This window comes from Prinia subflava, chromosome Z, assembly GCF_021018805.1.
Source record: "Prinia subflava isolate CZ2003 ecotype Zambia chromosome Z, Cam_Psub_1.2, whole genome shotgun sequence".
In the NCBI taxonomy this organism is placed as follows: Eukaryota; Metazoa; Chordata; class Aves; order Passeriformes; family Cisticolidae; genus Prinia; species Prinia subflava.
In genome coordinates, this window is record NC_086283.1 from 83,779,455 (window position 1) to 83,805,678 (window position 26,224).

The 26,224-nt window shown below is 39.5% G+C and overlaps 1 protein-coding gene across 1 annotated transcript; it reads left to right on the forward strand.

The window, feature by feature from the left end:
* Positions 1-1,884: 1,884 nt before the first annotated feature.
* Positions 1,885-14,480, forward strand: SUB1 (SUB1 regulator of transcription). The gene is made up of 5 exons (XM_063423730.1): positions 1,885-2,141; positions 4,048-4,120; positions 5,508-5,627; positions 11,429-11,537; positions 14,232-14,480. The coding sequence occupies exons 1-5, from the start codon at positions 1,900-1,902 to the stop codon at positions 14,309-14,311; spliced, it is 624 nt and encodes a 207-aa protein (XP_063279800.1). The 5' UTR covers positions 1,885-1,899; the 3' UTR covers positions 14,312-14,480.
* The last annotated feature ends 11,744 nt before the right edge of the window (positions 14,481-26,224 follow it).

The following is a 26,224-nucleotide window of genomic DNA, read 5'->3' on the forward strand; positions in this document are numbered from 1 at the left end:
AAACCAAGTTACTAAGAATTATTTAGATAAGCACATTTCCTATTTCTGATATTTCATTCCTGTTTTCCTGCTATTAAAGTGAAGAAGTGAAAACCACTTCTCACAGCAAAAGCCAATTTACTTCATGATAAGGGTTCTAAGGACCTCATGGATCCCCTCTAAAAACCCCTTTGCCCACCTCTTTTAAGTACCTTTTCAGATACACTGCTTAGAACTTGCAGCTGCTCGTGCTGATTTGGGGGGGATTATTCCCTTTTGAAAGGTGATGTTTACCTTTTTGGCATATATTAATAAACAGAGATCTTTGCAATTAAAAAATATAAAAAAGCCAAAGACGTTTGCTTTTCAACACTTTATTAATAGGTGTTTGTTATTGAAACCATGGAGGCAAATCAGGCACTATCTCACTCAGCCTGCATCAACTTTTCACCTGGAAGCTATGACTGGGATTACAGTCCACCTAATATTTTTTATAGTTTGCTTGCACTTTTTACAAAAAGTTTGCACTCACGTTGTAGGAAAAGCATAAGTCTAGAGTTAGTAAGAATGAGAAAAGGACTCTTCTGGTACTGAGTGTTTGAAGAGGTGTCATTGCTTACAACACAACCCTATGACCCATTGCTACAATCAGTGATCAGCAAATAGGACCAAGCTGTGCTAGTTTCGTGTGAATCATGACCATATTTTAATGTTAGTAATAACATTATATTCATTATATATTCATAGTATTACATTCATCATAAACTGAAAGGCTCAAACAGGTAACACAGAATACACCTCACGGTCTCACAGCATGCCTGGCCTATCGCAGTCTGCAAAGGCTGTTAAAAATCGCCTCTTACAAAGCTGAGGGCAGAGGGCCCTTTCCTTACCTCCCTTCCATTTTGGTGTGTCTCAGAAGCACAACTCGTTTAGGTCAAGCCCTCCTCAGCAGGGTACTCGCGATGCATCACCGCGTGAACACCCTACAGAAAAAAAGCAACATTGTCAGTATGTTTTCAAGGTTCTTTATTTGTTTGGACAGCTTTTAAAGTGTAGGTGTTTAAAGGAGGCTGACACAGCTTTAAGCTTCGATCCCCGGTGCTTCAACCCCGCGGTGCCTGCCCGAACGGCTGCCCTGATGATCCCTGGTTGCCAGCTCCAGAGCCCAAGAGAAGGAAACCCGGTGGCAGAAGGGGGATCTGGTGGCAGAAGGGGGATCTGGTGGCAGAAGGGGAACCACCAGGAGAGGCTCCCGAGCGGCGCCCCAGGTGTGGCGGGGCTGTGGTTTCGCTATGCAAAGACACCGCAGCCGCACCCGCCTCACGCCGCTGCCCAGGCGACCCGAGCGGCATCGAGGAACTGCTGCAGTGCGTGAAAAAACCCTGCTATTTATGAGTTATTGTAGGGGGCGGTTTCCAGGCGTGAGAAGACTGAGACGATACTTCAGAGAACGACAGAATCAATTTAGACTAGACCTTTGAGACCACCGAGTCCAACTTATGACTCAACACCACCACGTCAACCAGACCATGCCACCAAGTGCCATGTCCAGTCTTTCCTTGAACATTTCCAGGGACAGTGACTCCACCACCCGCCTGAGCAGCGCATTCCAACGTCTAATCGTTTAAGTGAAGAAATTCTTCCTAATGTCCATTGCAGTCTACAGTTCCCTCACGGGGGGAAGCGGAGGGGCAGGTACCGATCTCTTCACTCTCGTGGCCAGTGACAGAATTCGATGGCGAGTCAGGGGAGGTTTAGGTTGAATACCAGGGAAAGGTTTTTCACTCAGAAGGTGGTTGGGCACTAAAATAGGCTCCTCAGGGAGGTGGTCACAGCACCAAAAAGGGTTCGTTCAACGCTCTCAGCCACAGGGTATGACTCTTGGGGTGTCCTGTGTAGGGTCAGGAGTTCGAGTCAATGTCCTCTCTGGGTCTCCACCAATTTGGGATTTGCTGTGATCCTGTAAAATCTCCTTTCCAGCACTATGATCCCTCCCCCGCCCTTCAGGGGAGGCGGGAACGAGCGACTATAGGGACAAAGGGCCGCGTCCCCTTTAAAGCCGCCCCCCGCCGCCCACGTGAGCGGCCCGGGGCGGGCGTTCCGAGCCGCGTCAGTTCCGCCTGTGTCGCGTTGCGGAGGAGCCACGCGCGGAGCAGGACGTGAGTGTTGGGTCTCCTCGCGCGCCCCCGCCACGCCGCCATTTTCCCCCGCGCGCCCCTTCCCACGGCCCCGCCACCACCGCCACGGCACCTCCCGGTCCGATCGGGGCAGACGGGCCGGGAGCGCCGAGGCGAGGCGAGGCTTCCCCTTGTTCCTCGAGTGCCCGCGGTGCCCAGCGGGAGGGGTACCCCGCTGTGGAGCGGGAAGAGCGAGCCGCCGCTGCCGAGGGGGAGCTGCCATGTTGGGGGGCATGGAGACTGATAGAGGGAGAAGATGGCGCCCGGCTGCGCTCCCCTCCGCGCCAGCAGCAGACCCGGCCCGCCGGCGACCCCTGGCCCGCTGGTTTCCATGCTATCCTTTTCCTCCTCCCCGCCACGAGTAACCCGCAGTCCCTTCGCTGCTGCCCTGCCACGGGAAGATTTGGGCGTTCTCGCCCGCCCACCCCCTCGCCCCCATCCTTGTTCGGGTCTCGACTCTTTTCCTCAGGGGGCGACACGACCCGTGGAAAAGAGGAATAGGGGAGTAAAATGGCGGCTGGGATCCGCCTACCTGGAGTTCCCGACTCGTCTTCCTTTCCTTACCTTTCCCCACTCTCCCTTGGCCCGGCTTATCCCGTCCCCCTCGCTGGCGCTGCGGTGTCTCTTCACGGTCAGCCCCTCCCGGGGGGCATCTACCAACACCCCACAGTCCTTTTCCTTCCAGTTTCCGCCCACACCTTCCTCCATATTGTCCCTTTCTCCTTCCCATGCGGACCCTGGGGTCATCCCCCCAAACATCGTTTGGCTCGCCGACTCGCTGTCATCATTTGCTTATTTTCATATTGTCCCATTCCAGCGCTTTTCTACCTCCATCCTAGAGCGTGGCTTGTGTGCTTCCTCACACCCTGTATCCTGTGCGGTGCTGCAGCTTCCGTCCTTGTGCTACAAGCTATTATCACAGGTCTTGCCCTGCTTTAGAACCACGTTGATCCATTAGCATTATTTGGACTCTGGTTTTATTGTTTTGTTTTTCATTTGCTTATGTGGGAGGTTTTTTCACTTCCCTGTTTAAGAACGCTGTCGCTCCTTTTTTCTTGCCTGAGATACTCTGTAATATTATCTTGGCCTTTCCTAACTGAGGTTTGTATTGTACAGTTTCTCAGGGATGCTTAATTTTATTCTGAAAGAGCAAATGAGGAGTGTATTTGTTACAGAGAATTTCTAGCAGCTGGGAAGATGTGTAACCGCTATATCTAACCACATGTTTGCATACCAGGGTGATGTGCAAGGACACCTGGCAGCACGCATTCAAGGAATGCTGAATGTCTGCTTGTCTGGTGAATTAATAGTCTCCAGACTAATGTGAAGTTGCAGTGAAAATATTAATTACACTGCTGTAGCTCTCTGTAGCTGAGAGCTGTTAGATTATAGGCAGGAGCTTGAGTGTCACGTGTGTGTCAGTTGTGCAGCATGTTGCTTGCAAATCCATCTGGGTGAAATGCCTGTATCAGAGTGTAGCTATTGCTATACTGTTAATGATTCATATTTGTGGATGTAATAGAAGGGATTTAGCTGGAGGGCAGTATTACATTCTGTTTTACATTGTGGGTTTTGCCATGCCAGGAATATATGAAAATAGTGAAAAATGACTCTGCTGTAGACAGTTCAGAAGCCAAACCACTGCATTTAATGCACTTTAAATGTGTTTTAATGCAGTTGCAGCAAAAAGAGGAAGAGATATAAGAGGGAAGAGTGCTTGATATTGCATCTGCAGTGCATATTAAAGCTTAAATGAAAAAGGTAGAAAAATCTTTAGGAGGGCTTGAAGAAGATGAGCCAGTACAAACACAGGTTTGAAGATTGCTTTCTGGCCAAAATGGAATGTCGTTCCTTATATAGTGTTCTCATGTTATTTTTCTTTTCCCAGAATGCCTAAATCAAAGGAACTTGTATCTTCAAGCTCATCTGCCAGTGATTCAGATAGTGAAGTTGACAAAAAGGTGAACAATATATACTGTTCATTACTGTTTTAACTCTTTTGTTGCAGGCTGGGGTTAAAGAATAAGGTGAGCGTTATGTCACGACATGCATATCATTCCGTATGATGTGTCAAACACTTTAAGAAACTTTCTCTTCCACCCACCCACCTCAGCAACCACAACAAAAACCAAACAACCCACCTTCCAAATAGGGGTGGATTGTATAATTTTTGCCTTGAAGAAAAGTTCTTTTCTTTAGTTGCACTTTGTTTTCTTCATGCCATTTCATATGATAATTTCAAATTCCCTGTGATTCTTTGCTGCTTTGTGGCAAGCTTTGGAAGGCTTCTGTATCAACTGCCCTGGTAGCAAGAATTTGGTATTAAGAATATGCCTACAGCCACCCACTGCCATTTTATTATCTGGATTACTCCTCCATAAGAAAAATCTGCACTTGCCCTGTGTTCCTTGTGTCACTTGCTTATCTTGTTTGCATGGGATTTTTTTCTCTGCTTCATTTTCTTTTATTTGTTGTTACACCATCTGCTACTTTCTCACTTAAAAGCTGAGCCAACCTGAGTGTCTTTGAGTTGATAAATTTTAAGATAACTGTTTCAAATGTATAAATCAAATGTTCCCAGTTAATTTAAATAGCTATTTAAGTTAGAAGTTTGTACAGATATGCCAATCATTTTGAACAAAATCAGGAAAAAGTAGTTAATTTATGTTTTTTAAGAAAGGCTAGGTGGTAACACAGACACCAGGTCTTTTTAAGTAGTATAGTATGGAGGGCTGTCTGGTATATGATAGTATATGAAGAGATCTGGTCTCCTATTTTTTACATGAGTAGAAATAGTAACTTTGTAGCTTCTATGGGTAATCTGATTTACAGGTGATATTTTCTGAATGCTTTAATTCACATAATTTATCATGCTGTGGGCAGTGATTAGATGCTTATTTAAAAAATGGTCTGATAGAGGTGGTTTCCAGATCCTTTATTCATTATCTTATCTATGTTTCTTTTCTTTTTTGCAGGTGTTGCAAGCTGTTCTGTACTTATTGTTCTATTTAGTGGGGAAGAGGGTGCCATTTCTATCAGACTTAATTTTTTTATTAAAACCACTGAACTGACAGTGATACTGTGCAGAAAGAGAAGGAATTTTGAAATGTATTTTGATCTGAATAAAGTCTCTTTAAAGCCAAGGTATTAACTTCACTGAGAACAGAATCAGGCTCATTTTGAAGTTTTTAAATTCCAGTCTAAATATACAGTATTGGATTCCTGCCTTCACCGCAAGGAGGTGATAAAATGCATTGCTTGTCAGTGGCTGTTACATACCATGTAAACTTACCTGTAGCGTACAGAGTGATTGTGGCTCATACTTTTCTTCTTTTGTTTTGCTCCAAGGCGAAGCGGAAAAAGCAAGTAACTCCAGAAAAACCTGTAAAGAAGCAAAAGACTGGTGAAAGTTCAAAAGGTGCAGCTTCTTCTAAGCAAAGCAGTAACAGAGATGAGAATATGTTTCAGGTAAAACTGATGTCTCATAGACTCTGGTTAAGGTAACATGTTACATCATATGCTATATAGATTGTATGAGGTGATCTGAATTTCTTGCCAATGTAGTCCTTGGCTTTCTGAATCCTGGGCCACAGGGGTTTACAATGCTGGCATTCAGCTGAGATGCTCCAGAAAAGCATGGTTGAGTTTTAACAGGGTAAAAGAATCTGCATTGTATCCATTGATCTAATTCTTATGACTTTGCTCCTGGTAGTTTTGGGTGGTCATTTTGTTAGTAAATACAGCACTTACCATCAGTATACTTTAAATATTCAGATCAGGTTTTTTCCTACATGGAAATGTTTTTTTAATTAGGGCTCTTGAAAAAAATGTTCTTGGAAACCAAAGTGTGGAACTCCTTGTTCCTATTTAACTAGGTCAAGGACAGCTTGGCCTCCTATGTTATGACAGCATCTTGGAATAAGTTTTGTTTGTTCCTTTATGTTACGATGTAGGGTCTTATCACTGAACATCCATAAAGTTAGTAATTTGTCGTATTGCCTTGTTTTTAAGATGTGATGAATGTCTGTTTTTCAGTAGAAAGATGCGTTTGTGAATTCAGTTTTGGTATTGCAGTTCCCAGGATTAGCTAAGGCAGTAGCAATGTGTGCTTAGAGAGCTGATACACAGCTTAGAATTAGCTGTTTTGGGGGTGTGGATCTAGATCTCTGGCTGGAAAAGAACTTAAATTCTTGAGGCTTTGATTCTCAGGTTTGTGCAAGGATATGGGAAAGGTGCCTAATGAGATGACCCAAGTGCAGAGTAATGTAAATGAAATGTTCTGGTCTGTAGCTGTGTGAAGTAATACAGGGGAGGAAAACTTTGTTCTAGAGAGACATGCTTAACTGATACTGTGATACAGGGCAGTTTTTTTAATATCTTATTTCTCACTTTTCAATTAGGCTGTGTCTGGACTTCTGTATTGAAGGAAGTATATATGATTTTTGGTTCTGCTTGGGCATGCTTTGAACCCCATAGGAAAAATGAAATAGTGAATTCTGCAACTTATATGAGGTGAACTGCAGGGAGAACTCTAAAGAACTATGTAAAACATAAATGCTATGGTTGTAGTAAGTTGAGTAATTCCAGTTGCTATGGTTATTGTAGGTTCAGAAATTCCAGCCTTGGAGAAAACTTTAAAATTTTTAGTGTTCTCCTGATGCAAAAACACCCAGACCCTTTCAAACAAAAACGAAAGTATGCATGCTCTGGTTTCTTGAAATCTCTTCAACCTAAGGTAATAAAAAGTTACTAAAAACAGACAGTAGAGGACTCACATTACTCTGATAAGAACAGGGTTCTTCTGGTGTTGAGTAGAATACAGATCTTTGAATATCACCTTGACCTAAAATACAAGTGTTACCCAGTTTGTGTCTGCTTTTGAATTAATCAAAAATAAAGTATTTTTAGATTACTCATTGTGTTAGGGTGAAGCTTGTCAGCTTTTGTAGTCTATGTCAACTTCTGTGCAGTAACTAACATGCAAATGTTAAAGTATAGAAATAAAACTACAGTAGGTCTGAGGATACTTCCCCTTCTTTCCCCCTACCCAGGAGGGCATGCTCGTTAATTTTTTAGATATAGTTTTGTTTGTTCTAGGCATCTTAGTGATACTAGAAACCTTTCTGGAGAGTTTCTCTCTCGTGGCAGTAAAATGATCTCTGATGTGGAAGTGACTTTGCAGTATAGCTTTACAAGAGTGGTTTCAGCTGATGGAAATAAGGCTGTAAAGCATTCATAGGATAGTCACGAGTTCTATGGTGTCCATATTGTGTGAGGGAGTGTCTGCAAATGATGTGAAACCAAAAGTCTTCTTGTTCTAAACCCTCAGGCTGTGTTCTTGAAGCATACAGATTGCCTTAATATTGAGCTCATTGTGACTGCAGTATTCAGAAAATTCATCATTTTCATAAATATGTACATTTTATATTTTTGTTTGAGATTGTTGGTGTAATGATTCTTTTGCAACTACGTATGAAGAATAGTGTTAATGTACGTAGAAGACAATTTTGTTCAATATAAGAGACAAGATGTATTTTATGTATTTGCATGTCTTGGCCTTACTAGGTTTTATAGGGAAGTTAGTGTGCTCTGCAACTTGATGAAGGATTTGTGTGCTGTTATATTGCAGAAATTTATGTTACCCCATGTGTGATGTATTACTTGAGGCCCTAAGGAGAGGCATTATTTCTGTTAATGTGGAAGGGTTTAGCTTGGATGCATTAGATTCCTGTCTGTGGCTTCAGGCCAACCTGTGCTTCGCAGCATGTGCTTTGGTTAGTTTGACTAATCCTATCATCCACCTATGCCTGTTTTGGATAAGGTTTGTCAGGATACATTAATGACTATCCAGAGCAGAACCACATTGCATGATCGTGCATTTAGCTGAAATTGTTACTTCAGAAGTTGTCTCTATGTTGTCCTGTCTACCTCCCAAACTTTTTGTTGTTCTTTCTTTTGAGTTTTCACCGTATTTGGGTTTTGACTTATGAGAAATAAGTTCTTTAATTTTTGCAGTGTAATTTCCCAGTGTTCTTATCATTGATTCCTGGAAAAAGATGAATAGAAATTTACGACGCTCTGAAACTGCGATTGGTTTAGCACACTAATTATGAAACTTAGATGGTCACTGATGCATTTCACAGTTTGCTTTCTTGCAGATGTCACTGTTCACGTCAGTCTTGTGCTCCTTATAAATGGTTGTTGGCTAGGGAGGAGAGAGGATTTTTTTGCTGTTTATGCTTGCACTGTGGGTGCAGTTTAATCAAGAAAAACTGGAAATAGGAAAGAGGATGAAGAAGGCGCTTGCTGAAATTCAGACAGGAAGTCAGTTGTGTATCTCTGAAAGGAACAGAGATACAGCTTAGTGCTTTTTTTTTCTAAGAAGCAGAAAACTGGAAATAGTGGTTTTAATGTTTACTGATTTATGTAAGTCAATAGAGTAATATAATCTCAGGATCTGTGCTATTTAATAAAAAGTATATGAACTTCTCTGTGAAGGTTGAACTCTTTGGTTGAACACTCAGGCTATAAATCATGATGACTGTCTTGGTTTAACCCCAGGCAGCAGCCACTTGCTCACACCCCCACCAGTCGCACTGGGAGAGAATTGGAAGGGTAAAAGCTGGAAAACTCGAGGGCTGAGATAAAGACAGTTTCATAGGGAAAGCAGGAGCCACACACTCAAGCAAAACAAAATGAGGAGTTAATTCATCACTTCCCATGGGCAGGCAGGAGCTCAGCCATCTCCATGAGAGCAGTTCCCATCACATCCAAGTGTCACTTGGGAAGACAAATGTCATCATGCCAAACATACCCCCTTCCCTCTTCTTTCCTCCACGTTATGTCCTGGTCTGGAACATGCCTTTGATCAGTTGGGGTCACCTCTCCTGGCTGTGCCTCCTCCCACTGTCCCAAGCACCCCCGGGTTCTCTGCCAGCATGGCAGTGTGAGGAGCAGAAAAGGTCCTGGCTCTGTGTAAGCTCTGCTCAGCAGTAACTAAAACATCTCTGTGTTATCATCACTGTGTTCAGCACAAAGCCAAAACACAGCCCCATATCAGCCAATGTGAAGAAAACAAATTCTCCCCAGTACAGCAACCCTTGGAATGCTGCCCTGGTTATAGAGATACAAAAATACCTTCAGTCACTGAAATTACTCTCAACGTTATCAGCAGGTGTGTGATAGAATTGTTCAGAAATGAACCTATACTAGAATTACAGGTAGGTAAGTATCAAGGAACATCAATTTACTTTAGTAGTTAGGTCTAGATTTTGTTTGTATTTTTAAGTGTATATGTTTATTGAAACTGTACTTTAGAAGCCTATTTGAAAATTATAGTAGCAGCAACTTTTGTGTAGAATTCAACTAAATAGCTGAAATTTAATGGGAACATTCATCTGAAATCTAGATGTGATGTGAAATCTAACTTAATTGCAGAATTTATGTAGAAAAATGCTTTTATCTAAGGTAGACAATGGTAGAGTGAATGTGAACTTTGCATTATCGCCTCTCACCTTGCTCTAGTTGAATTAAGGTATAAGAGTGTTCCTTACCCTCGATAATCACACTCTAAAACCTTGTACTGTATTTGCAGCTGTAATCTGCTATGTTGAATTAGATTTTATTTCTTACAACAAATCTGGAATTTTTTGTGAAGGTACTAATACGCGTCAGTAGGCATGGAAAAAAAGGGTGCTGCAATGTGCTACTGAAGCTGTTGAAGCTGTTCCTGGAGGTGACCTTAAAAGTTACTGGAGTGTGTTAATGGGTAAAACCAAGAAATGTTGTCCATGTAGGTTATTTAGGATATTCTGTGCCAGGAGTGCAGATGGACTTGGGCATGGTACCAGGTTTGATCTGAAAGACCTAAGCTGCCGTAACATTATACTTTTATTTTTGAGTTTTAAATTTGTATTGTAATTTTATCAATTAAAAATACTGTCTTATGAACAGTAATGTCTTACTAATTTTAAAGGAATCTTTGAAGTAGGAAAAGTGCTTCAGACTTACGTTATCTAAAATGTCCTAATTGTTCTAATATGAATTCTAGATGTCATATAGCATCTGCAGAAGAAGAAAAATCCATTTAAGCAAAGATAAAATATTCATGTTTATATCTATTTTGTGAAATAAGAGCATATGACTTAAACATCTGAGAATTATTCTAGTTGATTGGAGAGTTCTTAAGTCTTTCTGGTCAAACTTAATGCTAGTGGTTTTGGGCCAGAAGTGTAGGGCTCATCATTAAATTGTATTGAAATGTATCGAAATGCAGTATGCAGAGATAAAGGAAGTTGAAATTATAAAGCAGTGTTTTACCAAGAAGGACTATTTTATTTTAAATTTATTTACTTTGGAATCTGTTTTTTTGTTATATAAAATGTATCCAGAAGGTACATGCAGAAGTCAAAGGATTTTTTAGAATTGCAAGAAGTTTTATTTGATTATGTTTTAATTATCTAGTTTCTGGTTCTCAAATTCACCTCGTATTTGGAATTTATATGAATAGATAGTTTTTTATTGTATTTGGAACGATATTGAATAAGCCCAAATTGTAGTGTATTGCATAGTTGGTGGTATGATTCTTCCCCAACTTCTCCCCACTTCACCCCCCAAAAAAAGAGGTGCATGTAATTCAGTTATGATGCTGGTTTGAAAATTACGAAATTCCAAAATCCAAGTTCCAAAATTTCATACTGTGCTGCATGCTGGTAGACTTTACAGATTTGACTTCTTTTGAAGACCTGGTGACAGTGAGGTACCCATGAGGACTTGAAGGTGGGCATGTGACAGTTGGTGGCTAGCTTTCATTCCATCTGTATTTGCTGTGTAAAAAAAAAAGAAGGGAAGGTATCACATGTGAACATTTAACTTGCTTTCTGTACTTCTGGAATGGACTAAAATTTAGATTTGGAGTAGCACTCTCTTTTTCCTTCTTTGTTTAGAGCTGTTGTGAAGAAAGGAAATACTTTTTTTTCAGGAAGCAGTAAATTCCTGACTTGCTAGAAGCAAGCATGTAAAGAACACAGGTATTTCTGTTCCAGGAGAGCTACTTCTATGTTGAGCATTGACTGCTCAACCAGTTTTAAGTCGTTACTTACTAGCCTACTGACTACTCTGAATTAAGCTTTTAATCTAGTTGTTTCTGTGGTGTCTAAAATAAGCTGCACTGTGCAGTGTCACATGTCAGAGTCTAATGCTGCTGGGGAAAGTGAATGCTCTAATATGTAAAATACCTAATAGACCCTTCCTTATATGTGTTTTGACAGATTGGCAAGATGAGGTATGTCAGTGTTCGGGACTTTAAAGGGAAAGTCTTAATTGATATTAGAGAATATTGGATGGATCAAGAAGGTGAAATGAAGCCTGGCAGAAAAGGTATTGTTATGCTTCATGTTACTTTGTATTAAAACATGGTCTGCACTTAACCAGTAGAACTTCCTATATCATATTTTTCTCCTTTGTTGCTATGTGATACTTTTTTGAGTAGTACTTTTACTTTCTTACAATTTGGATTTTTACAAAGGATTGGTTTTATATGTAGGTTATGGATAAAATCTTAACTGGGTTTGTTGGCCTGAGTCAGTCTTCCGAGAGAGATCCTCCATGATTTATGAAAAGCAAGGTGTCAGATACAAGCAAATTCGGTAGGGGAGTTATAAACATGTTTATACCATACTGTATTCCCCCCCCTCAATTGATTAACTTAATGAACCGAATTTCCTTTTATCATTGGATTTCTTATTTCAGAATTAACTGATAATAGTTAATTGTTTTTGTAAGATTTTAATTTTGTTAAACCAACTATGTCCTTCAGTTCCTACTTGATTTTAGATTAAATCAACCTAAACATTTAATGTGGCTAATTATGAAAAAAATTAGCAAGTATTTTGGTAGAGGGGAAAATATCTCAAGTGTCCCAAGTTTGTAATCTGTAGCACAACACAAGCCATTGTGCTTCTAGTTGCCATTTGCACAGTTGCTTTTCATGGCAAAGCTTCACTGTGAACCATCTTCAGAACTTCCACATCTCAAGATGGGGATTGCAGTGGTGGTGCTGTGCTTGATGTTGCTTCTCTTTGAAAAGCCTACTTCTTACCCATTTTGATATAGCATCAGTGAAAGGGAAGCATGAAACATTCTGCCCTGTTGATTCATAGAACCACAGAATGGTTTAGGCTGGAAGGGACCATGAAGATCACCTCGTTCAGCACTACTCCCTTCTGTGGACAGGGTCACCTTCCACTAGTCCAGGTTGCTCAGAGCCCCATCCAGCCTGTCCTTGAGCACTTCCAAGGATGGGGCATCCACAGCTTCTCTGGACAACCTGTGCCAGTGCATTATCACACAGTGAAGAAGTTCTTCCTAATACCCAATCTACATCTACCCACTCCCAGTCTAAGCCGTTCTTTCCCTGTCCTGTCACTACATGCTGTTCCAAAAAGTCCTTCCCCAGCCTAATGTACTGGCAGGCTAAGTTTGAAGTCTGGAGAAATTTAGTGTACAGTCACCATAAGGTTTGTTACATTCTTTTGATGTGTTCAGGAGCAACTCAGTAAACAACTCATTTAGAAAGTTTGAGAAGCATTTTCAACATTTCTTAAATAACCACTGAGAATAGGTTTGCATGGACAGATATACTGGTGCTCTACAAGAAAATTGTGAGTTTTGGATTCCTTGCTAGTTAAAGGAAGAGGTTACTGTAACTTCTAAGGACTTGACGTTCTATGTTTCAAGATAGAATTCAGTAGTATGTGCACTTTGAATGGCAGACTATAACAGGATTTGATGGGTGGGGCCAAGTGGCAAAAATGATATGATGTAGGTAGAAGTGTTTTATCAATGCAGCAAAAGAGCCTGAATTTTGTTATGATAAAAATAATCTGATACAGTATGTGAGCACTCATAAGATGCTCATCTAGCTATCCTTTAAAAAGTATAAGCAGTCAAAATTTTGTAATAAAACAAAAATAAACCCAGCAGTTTAAATTACTCTCAGTGTCTGGAGCAGCAAGTTTGAATTTTGTTTCCTTCATGTGGTCTGTGGCTGAGGGACATCTTAATGATATTTAATCCTTTAATGATGGTTAACACGCTTGACCTGTTTCCAAATGAAACCTGCCCTCCAAAGACTTGTGGAAGACTTAGAGAAGCTCCATGTATACTACTTGCTGCTTAAAATTGTAGTGGTGCTCTGATAAGACAGTGATGGTAAAGAAAAGGCTATGGGCTACAAAAAAATGTCAAATTTTCAGTTGTTTTCACGTCTTGCTCCACCTTCAGGGAGAAAGCAATGAAGGAAAACTATCACTGGGAGGAGACAGTGGGAGTAATTAGTGGAAGAGCTTGACAGGAGAAAGTATAAGAGGACTGGGAGCCTGCAATTTCCACAAAGTGGGTGTAGAAGTTTAGGGTAAGAATGTGTAGACCAAAGCACAAATGAATCAGGTGCCTGTGCTCAAGCTTGAGGGGAAGGTAAGATCAAATTTAGAACTGAAATGATGGGCTGTGGGATACTGAATGATTTTTGGTTGAAAGTCACTAAAAACTGTGTAGAACTCGAAGTAAAAAATAACTTTGGTATTGGTTTGTGAGTGCTAGGGAATGATACAGAGGTTCTCTCCAACAGGTTGTTTACAGCACCTGTTATTTACAGTGCTTTAAGAAACTAAAAGAGGAGAAGCCCTCCCAGAATTACTGTACTTGAAAAAGCACTGTCTGCATCGGTTCAGTTTTTAGGAACCAACAGGAGTACAAATTATTTCCTACCTATCACTCAGAACTTTTGTACTGCCGCTGTCAAGAGCAGAGTTGTATTTCATTTCTTGTGTTTAGCCTAGTACTCGTACAATTATTTGTTACACACATTTTCCATGTAAACGTGTCTGAAGTTAAGTTGAAGTGTTGGAAGTGCATAGTTTCACTTTGTAACTAAGATGGTTGTTGAATTAACTCAGGTATTAATATTATAACATAGGTTTTGTGTATGAAAGTGGCCTTTATAATAATTGCACAAGATCCTGCACGACAATTTTCTTTTTGTCTGAAGTGTTTATTTTTAATGCTTTTCAGGTATTTCTTTAAATCCAGAACAGTGGAATCAACTGAAGGAACAGATTTCTGATATTGATGATGCAGTAAGAAAACTCTAAAGACAGAGCCATACAAAAACTTATATCATTTAGTTGTATTAAGCAGTCTTTTTACATTGGCTTTAGTTTTCTAAAATATTGTTTTCCAAGCTATTGTATATTTGGATTGCAAAACAATTTGTAAGATGAATACTTTTTTTATGTGCATTAAAAGTGTATTCTGAGTGAGGCTATTTGTGTATACTTTACTAAAAGGAATTGTGTTGCTTTCACCCCATGGTGTAAAATAAACAAATCAAGTAATACATAAAGCATACTTGTTTATGGCCTTTTGATTGAAGATGTTTGCTGATAAGGCCACCTAATAGCTTTAGTTGTTTTAATTTCAGTTAAGTTTACAGTTAATATGAATTTGTTTTCTGAGGGGATTTCTTAAAATGTCTCAGTTTCACTTTTTCTTTTATTCCATTTTCTTGGTATTGCCCTGTAGCTTTCTGCTTTAAGACTTGATACAAACAGTGAATACTTGGAAAAACACATTTTTGTAGATAATTTTCAATACTATATTAGCTGATGTACCCTTTTATTCAGATGTAAACAGTCTGAAATATATAGCTATTTTTTTGCATTACTTGCATGCAGGATTGTACTAAACAATAACACTTGAACACAAAATACATGCTCTCTCTTCCCATTTTTCTTCACCTTGCTTGACCTAGAAAATACAAGTAGCCTTCTCTCTTGAACTTCGGATTTGAAGCATAAACTTCTTCAGTAATAGACATATACCTCAGAGTAAGACAGTATTTAAAGGCTCCAAATGTGGTTATTAATACACTCTTCAAGGTTTGCATGAAATTCAGTCTGGAATACATACTAACCAGTTATCCTGTAGAAAAGGAGCAGTTTACCTGTCTGTAGGGTTTTTGTTCATTTGAAAGTATTGCATAAACAATGATGATTGAATTAGACTGTAATGCAGGTTAAACAATCAAACAGGGTTAAAACTGCTGCAGCCAGAATGTCTGTCTGTCATGTTTCTGCCCATCCACTGAACTTGGGTTGCTTCCTGTGGCTCAGGCGTGCCCAGCTGGTTTATCTCCGTGCAGAAGGCGCTTAGCGCGCGCGGGGAGTTTACATGGCAAACCATGACCCAGCAAGCTTGGCTGGTCAGCCCTGGTACCTCCTGGACAGAAAAGCCTCTGCCCCGTGGAAGCTCTCTTACACAGGATGCTGTCCTAGAGGAAGGGCGCCTTGGTGACACCGAGTCTCAAGCAGTGGAAGGGAGAAGGGAGAATGTGATGGAGAACTTGGAGATGCGAGAGGTACACCAAGGTGGAAGTTAATGGTGCACGATCAAAGTTTGCTGGCACAAAATGACTACAGTGAAGAAATGGAAGCAGAATTGGAGAACTTGATTTTCTGACATAATTAAGCAAAGCAAGAACATAAAACAACTCTGTGAAAAAAGATTAGTGAATGTCCAACTTCATTAGTTTGTAATTTTCCCATTTAATGATAACAATCTCTAAATTTTGTACAGATAAACAAGATTTACTGTTTGTTTATTTATAGGACATCTTGATATAGTTGCTTATATTGCAGACATGATTGTAAGTGCCATATGCTGTTTATGTGCTGCAGAGATCATAATTCAATGCAAATACCTATTGAAGGCTGAGGAAGAGAGAGTATATGACATCACATGCATATTATTTAGTTTAAATATGTCACATATCTTCACCTGCTTTTTATCCATTGTTGAGATATTACAAATAAAATGTGTTTTTGTATAGCTCAAGAAATCTTAAATTTTTAAGAACTGCTTGAGGGTGAATAAAAAGGTGAAGAGATGTTTGTGGTGACAGGTGTGGTTTTGGGCACAGCATTATTATTTGAGTGACTCTTAACAACATATAGGGCTAGACCAAAATAGTTTGGACCAAATAGAATAAATTTGTAATAGCTGCTAAAATTTCACAGATAATTGAGTGAAATAAATTGCTTCAGATCACTACAGACAGCTTCTAGGTGGTTTTTATTGCAATATATATAATGTGATTTTGTTCCTTTAAGTCTGAGATTTTGCAAGCAGATTTCATGCATCTTACCTCAGAACTTTGAAGTGGCTACTTAAAAGTGCATGGTTGTATTAGAGGGAAGATTGTCCTCACTGAGATTACTGTGCTAATAGGTTAATTGTGTTCAGGAAGGTGGGACATTTGGGAAGAGTAAGTGAAATGGTTTAATATAGCAATTAGTTTTCATGTGGAAATTGATGGTAGAGGTATTCAATGAAATTAGTATTAGTTATTCAATAAAATTAGTATATCAGTACTAATAACTATGAGTTATTAGTAGGTATCAAAAGAGACAAGTCATTTTCACAAATGAACTCAAAATAGAATGATTTGATCAGGTGACTGATATGCTTGTAAGATGGTAGTATGCAAGTAACCGCGATAAAATTGTGACACATTCTGTGTTATTTTGAAATAAATGGTAGTGATTTGTTGTGTAATCATCTGTAGCATCTTGAATTTGAGAAGAAAAATCTTTTTTGAATAAAGATTATTTTTTGCAGACAGTGTTAGCTAGGATATGCGTAGAAATGTCCATGGAAGAAAATTGTGCTTGTATGATGAGGCTGTCTAATGCGAGATAAAAGCACTGCTCCCTCTTCTTTTTAGGTGATGAAAGATACATTTGATTCTTGGTGTTTATGCAGGGCATATTAGCAATATGTTTTATAAATTAAGCCTACTATGGAGCTTTGGGGAAAAACACATCACAGAGCTGCCAAAGTACTGTATGTGTGATAATCAAACTGTCATGTACCATGTTGCTCGTATGTAGAGATGTTCATACTGAAAATAAACAAATGCAGTACTAATTTTGGTATTTCTTCTAAAGAAAATGGCCCTGGTTATGTATGTGTGTGATCTGTTAGAAAAATAAAATGATGATTGTAGTTCTGGTATCAAATGTCTTATTGTTAGCCATGTGGAATATTTCATGTTTTGCTGTGGGGGCGTCCAAAGCAGAGAGACCACTGGAAATATGAGCCCTTCAACTGTAATACCTTAATGTTCAAATAAAAAATAGTTAAATGATGTATGTGTAATAACAATTTGAACACTTGAAAATAAAAAAGACTTCTGTTGACAGAATATTACTTTTAATAGAAATTTAGCTGCACTATAATGTTATTGTATCTGCTGTGTGTTTCTCGCAATTGTTGTAGTGTGGAAATTTGAAAACTTCATTATCTTGTATTTGGTCCGTGTGGGTGGGAAACTAGCTCAGAGGGACAGAAATTTTCCACTAAGAAGAACAACTACCATGTGAATACAGAAGCAGCAGATACAAATACTTTTTCAAAGACCAGCTAGGAGGAAAGTGCCTGGTAAGTTGTTACAGTTACAAGAGTGGCTGATTCTTTCCAGAGTGGAGTTTTTCCTTGGCTGTAGATGTTGCCACAGATGAGATAGAAAAATCTCATGCATTTCTTATCATTGGTCAGTTATGTTTGCATAGGTTTCTTTAGTAAGGTTATTTATTTTTCACATACTTGAAGTGACTGATCTGTAGGGAGTGGATTAATTAGTGGATTGTAGTCTTGAATCTAACAGATTTTTCTTCAAGTAATTTTGAGTAGTGTGGCCACAGAAATAGAAGGTACTATTCTGGGAAGAAATGGCATGAGGGGTTGATGGAGGGTCATCATGTCCTCCCCAATCTTCATTCACTGCCTTCGCCTTACGGATGGGGTTCATCTTTGTAGCTCCAGTGACTGCATGGAAGAGCATTCCAGTAGGCACTGAGAATCCTGTGGTGAATCAAGGCTGCATGTCCCTTGCTCGCAGTTACGTAGGAGTGTGAAAACATCTGCGGAGGAACGAAGTGAATGATCCTTGGCTTAATGATGGTTTATCAGGGAAGCTTAATTTGGCTGTCCTGGGAGCAGAAGGATGTGCTACCAGTCATGGGGGTACCTCAAGAGCCTGGACCTGTGTTCTTGGTATTGCACTAGATTTAACAAAAATGTAGTAACTTTTTATAAGATCTGTCTAATTTGGTTTTTATTGTATTTTTGTCTTGGTTTCAGCGATTTCATATGCTGATCATTGATCAGATGTCAGGTGAGGTAGAGATTGAGATTGTGTTGAGGACTCAGGTTTTTAAAAGTCACCTGTTAAAAGGAGGTGGGCTCACAGTCCTAAATGCTAGAGGAGCTGCTGTAGAACTGAAAGCTAGGCAGGAATTAATGAGATGAAAACTATAGAAGTAAAGAAATGGTAAGATTTTACATAACCCTGCTACTCGTATTATCTAAAAAAGAGCTGTTTCACATCTTAAGAAATTAAATGCTTTATGCTTACGCTAATAGGTTAATGTGTCAGAATGATTTCACACTGTTGAAAACAAAGCTTCTCATCACTTTGTCTTAAACCTCAGTTTATCTATTTGCTAAAATACCCTCGCACCCCATATCTGAGAGGGAGGTGAATTATAGTATATTAAGAACAAATTTGAGATTATCATGACCCTATCAGCTGACTACTCCGCTCTTCATTTGCCATCTCTTACTGAGATCTGCAGCTCCTTTTGTATTTCCTGTATTTGTATTCTGACTGGAAGCATGCATCTGCCTCTTGGAACACAGGTATCTCTGGCTAAACTCATGTCATCACAAGACAAAGAATATCTCAAAGATTGTATTCCTAGTGATACTTGGCAGATTGAGCTGCTATTGCTAATAAAGGTTAATTAATGTGTCTGTATATATTTTGGTATTGTGATAAAGTGTACTTAAAATAGTTGAGTTGCTCATCCCAACATGCATAATTCCCTAAGGAAGTAATTTTCTTGGATTATTGTCTGCAGTGAAAGTACTGGACAAATGCTTTTCTCCCTGAAGTGATCATGAACAGCTGGGAGAATATCAGTGAGATAGTTCCTGGGGAGGAAGTGATGAGAGCTGTCACATGGATGGATATCCTTGCCGTAAGTGAGGGTGATTGTAATTCCAATGGTTTGTTTAATGGAAAGAAAACTTGTGTGGGTTGCCTGAAAAGTTCCTAAAGTGACCTGTAGTAGTACATGAGTATCTTTTATGAGGATGTAAAGACTGCCCTCCTGTCCAAAGAAACTTTTGAACAATATTAATTTGCCATAGGCCTGTTTCTATATAACCCAAATTTTATCTTTTTTTTTTTTTTTTTCTTCAGAAATGTGTCAGTGTATGTGTAGGAGAACTAGTAACCCTTATCAAGTAATTCCTGTCCAACTGAATGGGGAAGGTGTATTATCTTATTTTTACACAGCAATTATTATGTTAATATTTAATAGTAATGTGATGCGTTGAGGGGCTACCTAGAACAGAGGCTAGACAGTGTTAGAGGAACAAAGTAGATATTTATTTAAAAATCCTTCAAAGAATACACCTTGGGCAGTACAAGAGTCTGGCTGAGGCTACACCCAAGATGGATGGCATGTCATGAGTTTTTACACTTACTATAGTAAGTTTTGGTCCATTTACATATTGGGGTTAATTGTCCAATTACAGCTTCAGCTTATGAAGTCCCATCCTCCCAGTTTGCTCTGCTCAATTCACTGCTGTTTATACTTTCTGGGCCTGAAGCTGCAATGGTGTCCTTGGTTCTCAGCTAGAAAAGGATTGTTCTAACTAAACTGTGGGGAGAACATGCTAACACTTTAGATGAAGTTCAGAGTTACATACTAATGCAGTACAGAATCTGGAAAGTATAAAGCTAAAATTTAAGGCATCACATGTGCCTTTCATGTATCCAAAGAATTCGTTGTAACAGGAGAATATTTGTGGCTCATCTGTTGAATTGTTTGGGAGCAAACATTTCAGGGTTTGGGGAAAATTTTGTAAACAAGTTAACTAGGTATTTCCATCACTCCTATAAATGTGTTCATGTCTTGGTGTTTTAATTTTGTGGTAGTTTTTCAGGAAACAACTTTTTTCCTTGTGATTCTTAAGGAGCTATGAAAATCATTATTTTTAATGTGCTGCAGTTTTGGATTTTGAAAATCAACTTGCAGAGGTCATGCTTGGATGCATTTTCTATTAGATTACTAGATTGTTATCTGGCTGAGACTTTCTGCTTTGTAGTCTGAGTAACTGTTGAAAAGAGTCTATTAAACTGCAAGCTTGTGGTAATGCCATGTGAGAAGGTGAGGAGAGGAAAATGCATGGATAAAAAAATAGTTATTTTTCAGAACCTTTTCAGAACATGATCCAGAAACAGTATGTTTGCATTTTGAAGGCAAAAACTAACTCCAAAACCACTAAAAGCATTCCACTTAAATTTGAAATTGCTTCTGTTCAATCACAAGTTCATCAAATGTGTCCTTTTTATGAAATGTTTTTGAAAAACCCAATAGCAATGTTCGTGATTCCTTTTATAAAGAAATTTTCACAGATAAAGAATATGTTTATCAATACAAAATTCATAAAGGTGAGTGAATTTATACCAAGACATAATTTTTAACTGACTTTGTGGTTTTGACACTTTGAAACCATTATCTTAATAGGTAAATTTCTGGGAAGCTTTGTGATGACTTTGAAGCTTTCCATAAGTGGAGGTCATGTCCTTGGTTCAGGGAAGAGACCTCTTAACTTCTTGTGCAGAGGTTTTGGGACAAAGAGCCTGCTGAGTGCTCTGGACAAGGGGTTTGGTCTGCCTTAGGTCAGTATCACCTCAAAGCCTTGGTACTATCGGTCTGATGTATCAAATGAAGGGTACAGAGGACTTGTTCTAAGAATTTTTTGTGTATTCCACTGAAGTAAAATTTGCATTGATATTTAGCATGATTAATTAAACTTTTTTGTGTGTGTGGTTTTGTTTTCAAGGGCATTAAGATTAGCACCTAGTCAAGAAATTTCTAATTCTGCAATTGATAGTATAGTTTAGATAATGTTGAGATTTATTTTGCATTTGGTTTCTGCTTGAGTCATTGCTACTGTACTTTCATAGGCGTCAATCAGTACAACATTTAGGATGGGAGTCCGTGTGCTAGGTAGAGGAATACTGTTCTATTTCCAAAGAGATCTCTTTTTTAATTATGGATCTTTTGAATGCAGGATGTATGGGAAGCATAAAGAAGTAGAATGACACTGCTTTTCACTTCAATGTATGTAAGATCTGAATTGAAAACCTTCCTATAAAAAGAGCATGACAAACTGTTGGCAAATCTTCAGCGGTGTGTATAATAATTCAAAGAAGTGAGAATTTTTTGTTTTTCCGGAATAAACCTCAATAATGATTTTTGAATAACTTACATTTTCTCTAACAAATATTCAAACAAACGTCTGTATAAGGGGCTACTAAATGAAAGTTTTGTGCTGGCAGCAATACTTAATTAATAAGTTAATGCACTAAATATGTGTACTGGTAAGGTTGGTGATGGGCCTGAGCGGTGGCTCATGCATCACCCACGAGCTGATCCCAGTGAGAGCCAGAAAACTAAAGCTAAAGCTGCCACAGCCACACAGGTGCACAGGTGCCAGGGTGGTGTTCAGCTGCAAGTCCCTCACTGCCCTCTAAGTACCTGTGGCCACCTCGAGCCACTGAGCTCTGCCACTGTGGTGCTGCCAGGCCCTGACCTCTCTGGCAGCAGGGACAGCTCTCCAGGTCACTCCTCAGGGCTGAGAGATGCTTTACCAGTGTCTGATCTCTGCAGTGAGGTAAGGAACATTTTACTTCCAGCCTGAAGGTATATTGTGTGCTAGTGACATTTTTTATGTACGCATCTATTTATTTATTACAATATCCACTTATTTATTACAAGGGTGTTAAATAGTACAGCTTTTGACAGGTGTCTGAATTACTAAGTCATCATTTAGGTCTTTGTCAGATCACTTAATTAACCTTAAGTGATTGCTTAATCACCATTTGATTACCATCTAATTTCTAATCATCAATTATAATTTGATCAGAATTAAATCATTAATCAAATTGTTTTAGTTAACAACTCAACAATGACTTGATAAATCATCAGTGATACCTAGGTGTCACTCCATGCACTTGGATTTCTTGACTGTTGTAGAGTAGAAAAGGTCATTGCAAGTATTTGTTCTAGAACTGGACAGCTGTTTGTCTATGGCCTATAATAACACTGAATTACTTTGTAGGAGTCCTTCACTTTGAAAGTGTTTCCAGACATTCCAGATACTTTCTTATCTCTTAGAGTCTGCCTTCTCCATGTTGTTTGGAGGACTCTGTTTAGAAAACATTATAGGCACCTCAGAGGGAGTATTGAATAAAGATGGCAAAAAGTTGTGAATAAAGCTAGTTGAGTTCTCTGTGCTGCTGGCTGCCAGTAGTGCTGAGGCATTTGCAGCACTCAGAAATGAAACATCTGTGGGAGGGCTTTTTCACTTCTTGACACACGAATCTTCAGTAAATATTTTGAATTTGGTTGGACAGGGATTTGAGTCATTGTTTTCAAAGTAATGAGAGTTCAAATTAAAAACATTGTCTTAAAAAACACCTTCTTCCTGTGTTAATGATGGGATTGGAGATTTAGAGAACAGTCCTTGCTAATGTTCAAGAAAAAGTTCCTGTGTCAATTCCTTGTGTTTAATTGCCCAATGTTTTGCAGATATATTTTTTGTCTTCTTATGCAATTTGTTTGACAATGTTCATTGTTCAAGATATTTAGAATAATGTGTCTACTGTTGCTGAGAATTCTGTTTCAGCCTCTAGGAAAGCTGCCAGAGCAATGAGATGAAAACCAGCACAGATCATGTGGGTTACATAGTGCCTCAGAACTTTGGTATTTCATACAATACTGAGCATTTACTGCTCTTAGATACATGAAATTTACAATGTTGATGAAGATGGATTGTTACATCTGGACATCTTGGCTTGTCATCTAATGAGATGGGCTCAACTCATATCTGGTTTTCTGGTACTGAATAACAGTATTTTTTGTGCCATGAAGTATGAAATACTTCATTTTTTGTGCCATGAAGTGTAAATTTCTGTCTCTACTACATACAGGTTTTCCTGAATGATTGGTAACCTTGGTATGGTTGTCTTTTTGTGATTCTCCCTAAACTATCTTCCATCCTTGTCACCTGTCAGTGCCAGTCTGCGTACTTCCTGGGATAGCAGGAGCAGTGGCACCTGTGGGATCCTGCTTTCTGCTTTGCCACCTGTTCTCTCCAGCATTCCCTGGCACCTGGAAGAAGTAGACACTGGATTCCTCCAGCAAAGTCTGATCTGAAAAGAAGCCAGGTGCTATTTCAAAGTACAGCAACAGTCTCTCTGGACCTTCTTTGATGGGAAAAATGCAACACAATAGTGTATGAAGAGGGTTTGTCATACGGTTTGGGTTGGGAAGAACCTTAAAGATCACCTAATTCCAACTGCCTTCCCGTGCACACCTTCCACTAGACAAGGTTGGTCAGAGCCCTACCCAGCCTGGCCTTGAACAATTCCAGTGTTAGGGAATCCACAGTTTCTCTGGACAAACCTGTTCCAGTGTCTTACCACCCTCAGAGCAACAGGCTTCTTCCTAGTACCAAATCTAAACCTGCCATCTTTCAGTTTAAAGCCATTAACCCTTTTTTATCACTACATGTCCTTGTAAAAATTCCCTCTTCAGCTCTTTTGTAGCCCTTTTAGGTATTGTACAGTGCTATAATGTCTCTGCGGTGCCTTCTTCAGCCTGAACCACCCCAGCTCGCTCAGTTGGTCTTCATAGGAGAGGTGCTCCCATTCTCTTGAATTTCATGTCCCTCCTTTGGACTCTTAACAGATTCAAGACCTTATGTTGGGGACCTCAGAGCTGTGCACAGTACTCCAGATGGGAGTCCATTTCCTAGTCCAGGAACTTGTTGGCAGATGAACATGCAACTCCTGTCATGAAGAAATGGCACAATTGCAGTTTGGGCATGAGAAAGGCTGACTTGCTAATCTCTGGGTTGTCTGTTTTACTCCTGCACCAGGCAAGAGGCAGGATCATCCTGTGCTCTTCTTAACAATCAACATTTTGTGAAAATCTCAGATGTGCTTTGCATAACGCTGACGCGAGGGAACTTAGGTATGGTGTGCTCTCCTGGAGATGGCTGAACTCCTGCCTGCCCACTTTCTCACAGTTTAGTTGGCATGTACAAATATTTCTGGTCATTTCTTCAAGGACCAGATGTATCAGTTATTGTGGAAAATCTAAATGTGCTGCACAAGCAACAGGTCTGTTCTTGCTTTCTAATACATCAGAAAGCAAATTCAGTGAGGGAGATGTGTATGAGTAGTGATCATCCTTTGTAGGAGACATATCTATAAGATTTTTCCAGTTTTCTGACAGTTAAAGTGAGCAGAGCTGCAGTATAGGGCCAAAATGAGCTATGTACAGTTTTTCTTTGCAGGACTTTATAAGAAAAAGATTCAACCTTGTATAATTTTATTTCATTTGTAGCCTATAGATCTCTCAACAGAAAGCTCACTGTTCAGATAAGACAGGACAATCCAATGTTAATCTTCACCCTGGTTCAGGCTCTTCTTTAGCTGTCTTTGGAGTTTCTCAAAGTCTGGCTTCTTGTGCGTGTGCTGCCTTGGTGTATGTGTCACTCCAGACGCTTTAACACAGGAAGTCTTCTCCTTGATCAGTCCAGGGGCAGCAGTGCTTTTAACTGACAGTGAGGACAAGTTGGGGTAGGGTTATTATTCATTGTCTCTTGCTTCAGATCATCAAATCTCACTATTTTCAGTCATTGTCTGTCATGATATTTCTGGGAAAGTCTGGAATCCTATTAATTTTTCTTTAGCTTCAGCTGGCAGCTATTTTGACCCCATCATCTTTTAATCATCTGGCCTCTAATTTCTTTTTTTACGTAATAATTTCCACCTAAAAAAGACGACAGATTTTTTATTCTTGTCTGTATTTTTTTAAAATTTAGCTTATGATCTCTGCAGAACTATCCATTTTCTTTGCTCAAATAGTGCACAGTTTGAATTTCCACCTAGAGCCTCTTGCCTCCAAAGGGTGAAGAGTTGCTAATGACACACATGAAGCTTTCAGAACTGCGCTCTGTGAGTGCAGCCAGCCACTAGATGTCAGCATTATTTTAAAAATAAACAGCTGCACTCCCTGTTGGCCATTCCTGCTTAAAATGTGCTGATGTGAAATTGAGACTTGGTTACTAGTGTCTAGAGGCTACAGGCTTTCATATTCATGAAATGCTGTGTGGCTAGCAGCGTACCGGGTGAATCATACTAATAATTTCCCACATTTTTAGACATTGTGAAAAAGACACCGCTACCTGCTAAAATGGATGACAATAAAATAAGATTTCATAATAAGATTTCTGAAGTTCAATTCTGCATGCATTCAAGTGTGAGTCTGTCAATGGAGTGAGTGAGGCAGCTCCGTGTCAGAAAAAGATGCTTTAACGTCGTGGAGCCCCTGAGGAAGGCGGAGGAAGAATGTGTGCACATTAGGGCTGCATTTAGGGGGGGAGCTGGCTAAACTGAAACTAAACCTGGTGTAGACAAGATACATCCTCTCTTATATTCTCTCCATTGCTCTTTAAGTGGTTAATTTGATAGAAAATAAGCCAACAGGAAGAAGCAAGTAGTTTTCTTTCGGGAAGATGATCCCTCTCTTGTCAGATGAGTGTCTGTGTCAGCCCAAGGGTGAGACTGTGCAGCTAAAGGCAAGATTAAAGAAAGGCAGAGAGACAACCCTGTGACAAATGTAAGTCATTAAGTTTTTCCTATTTTCTGTTTGCATTCTTTGCCTGGGAGGCAAAATATCTACCTGTCCTGTAGATGCTATTTACATCCTCTTGCTCCTTTTCCTTTGACAGCTATTCCTTCCTATTTCCTGGGTAGAGCTTGAGTGTTCTCTGAAGTTCTCTGTGCCAATTTCCCTGTCCTCCAGAGAGGACTAATCCATTGTGTTACTAATCTCTCTCTTCCCATTCACATCACTCCT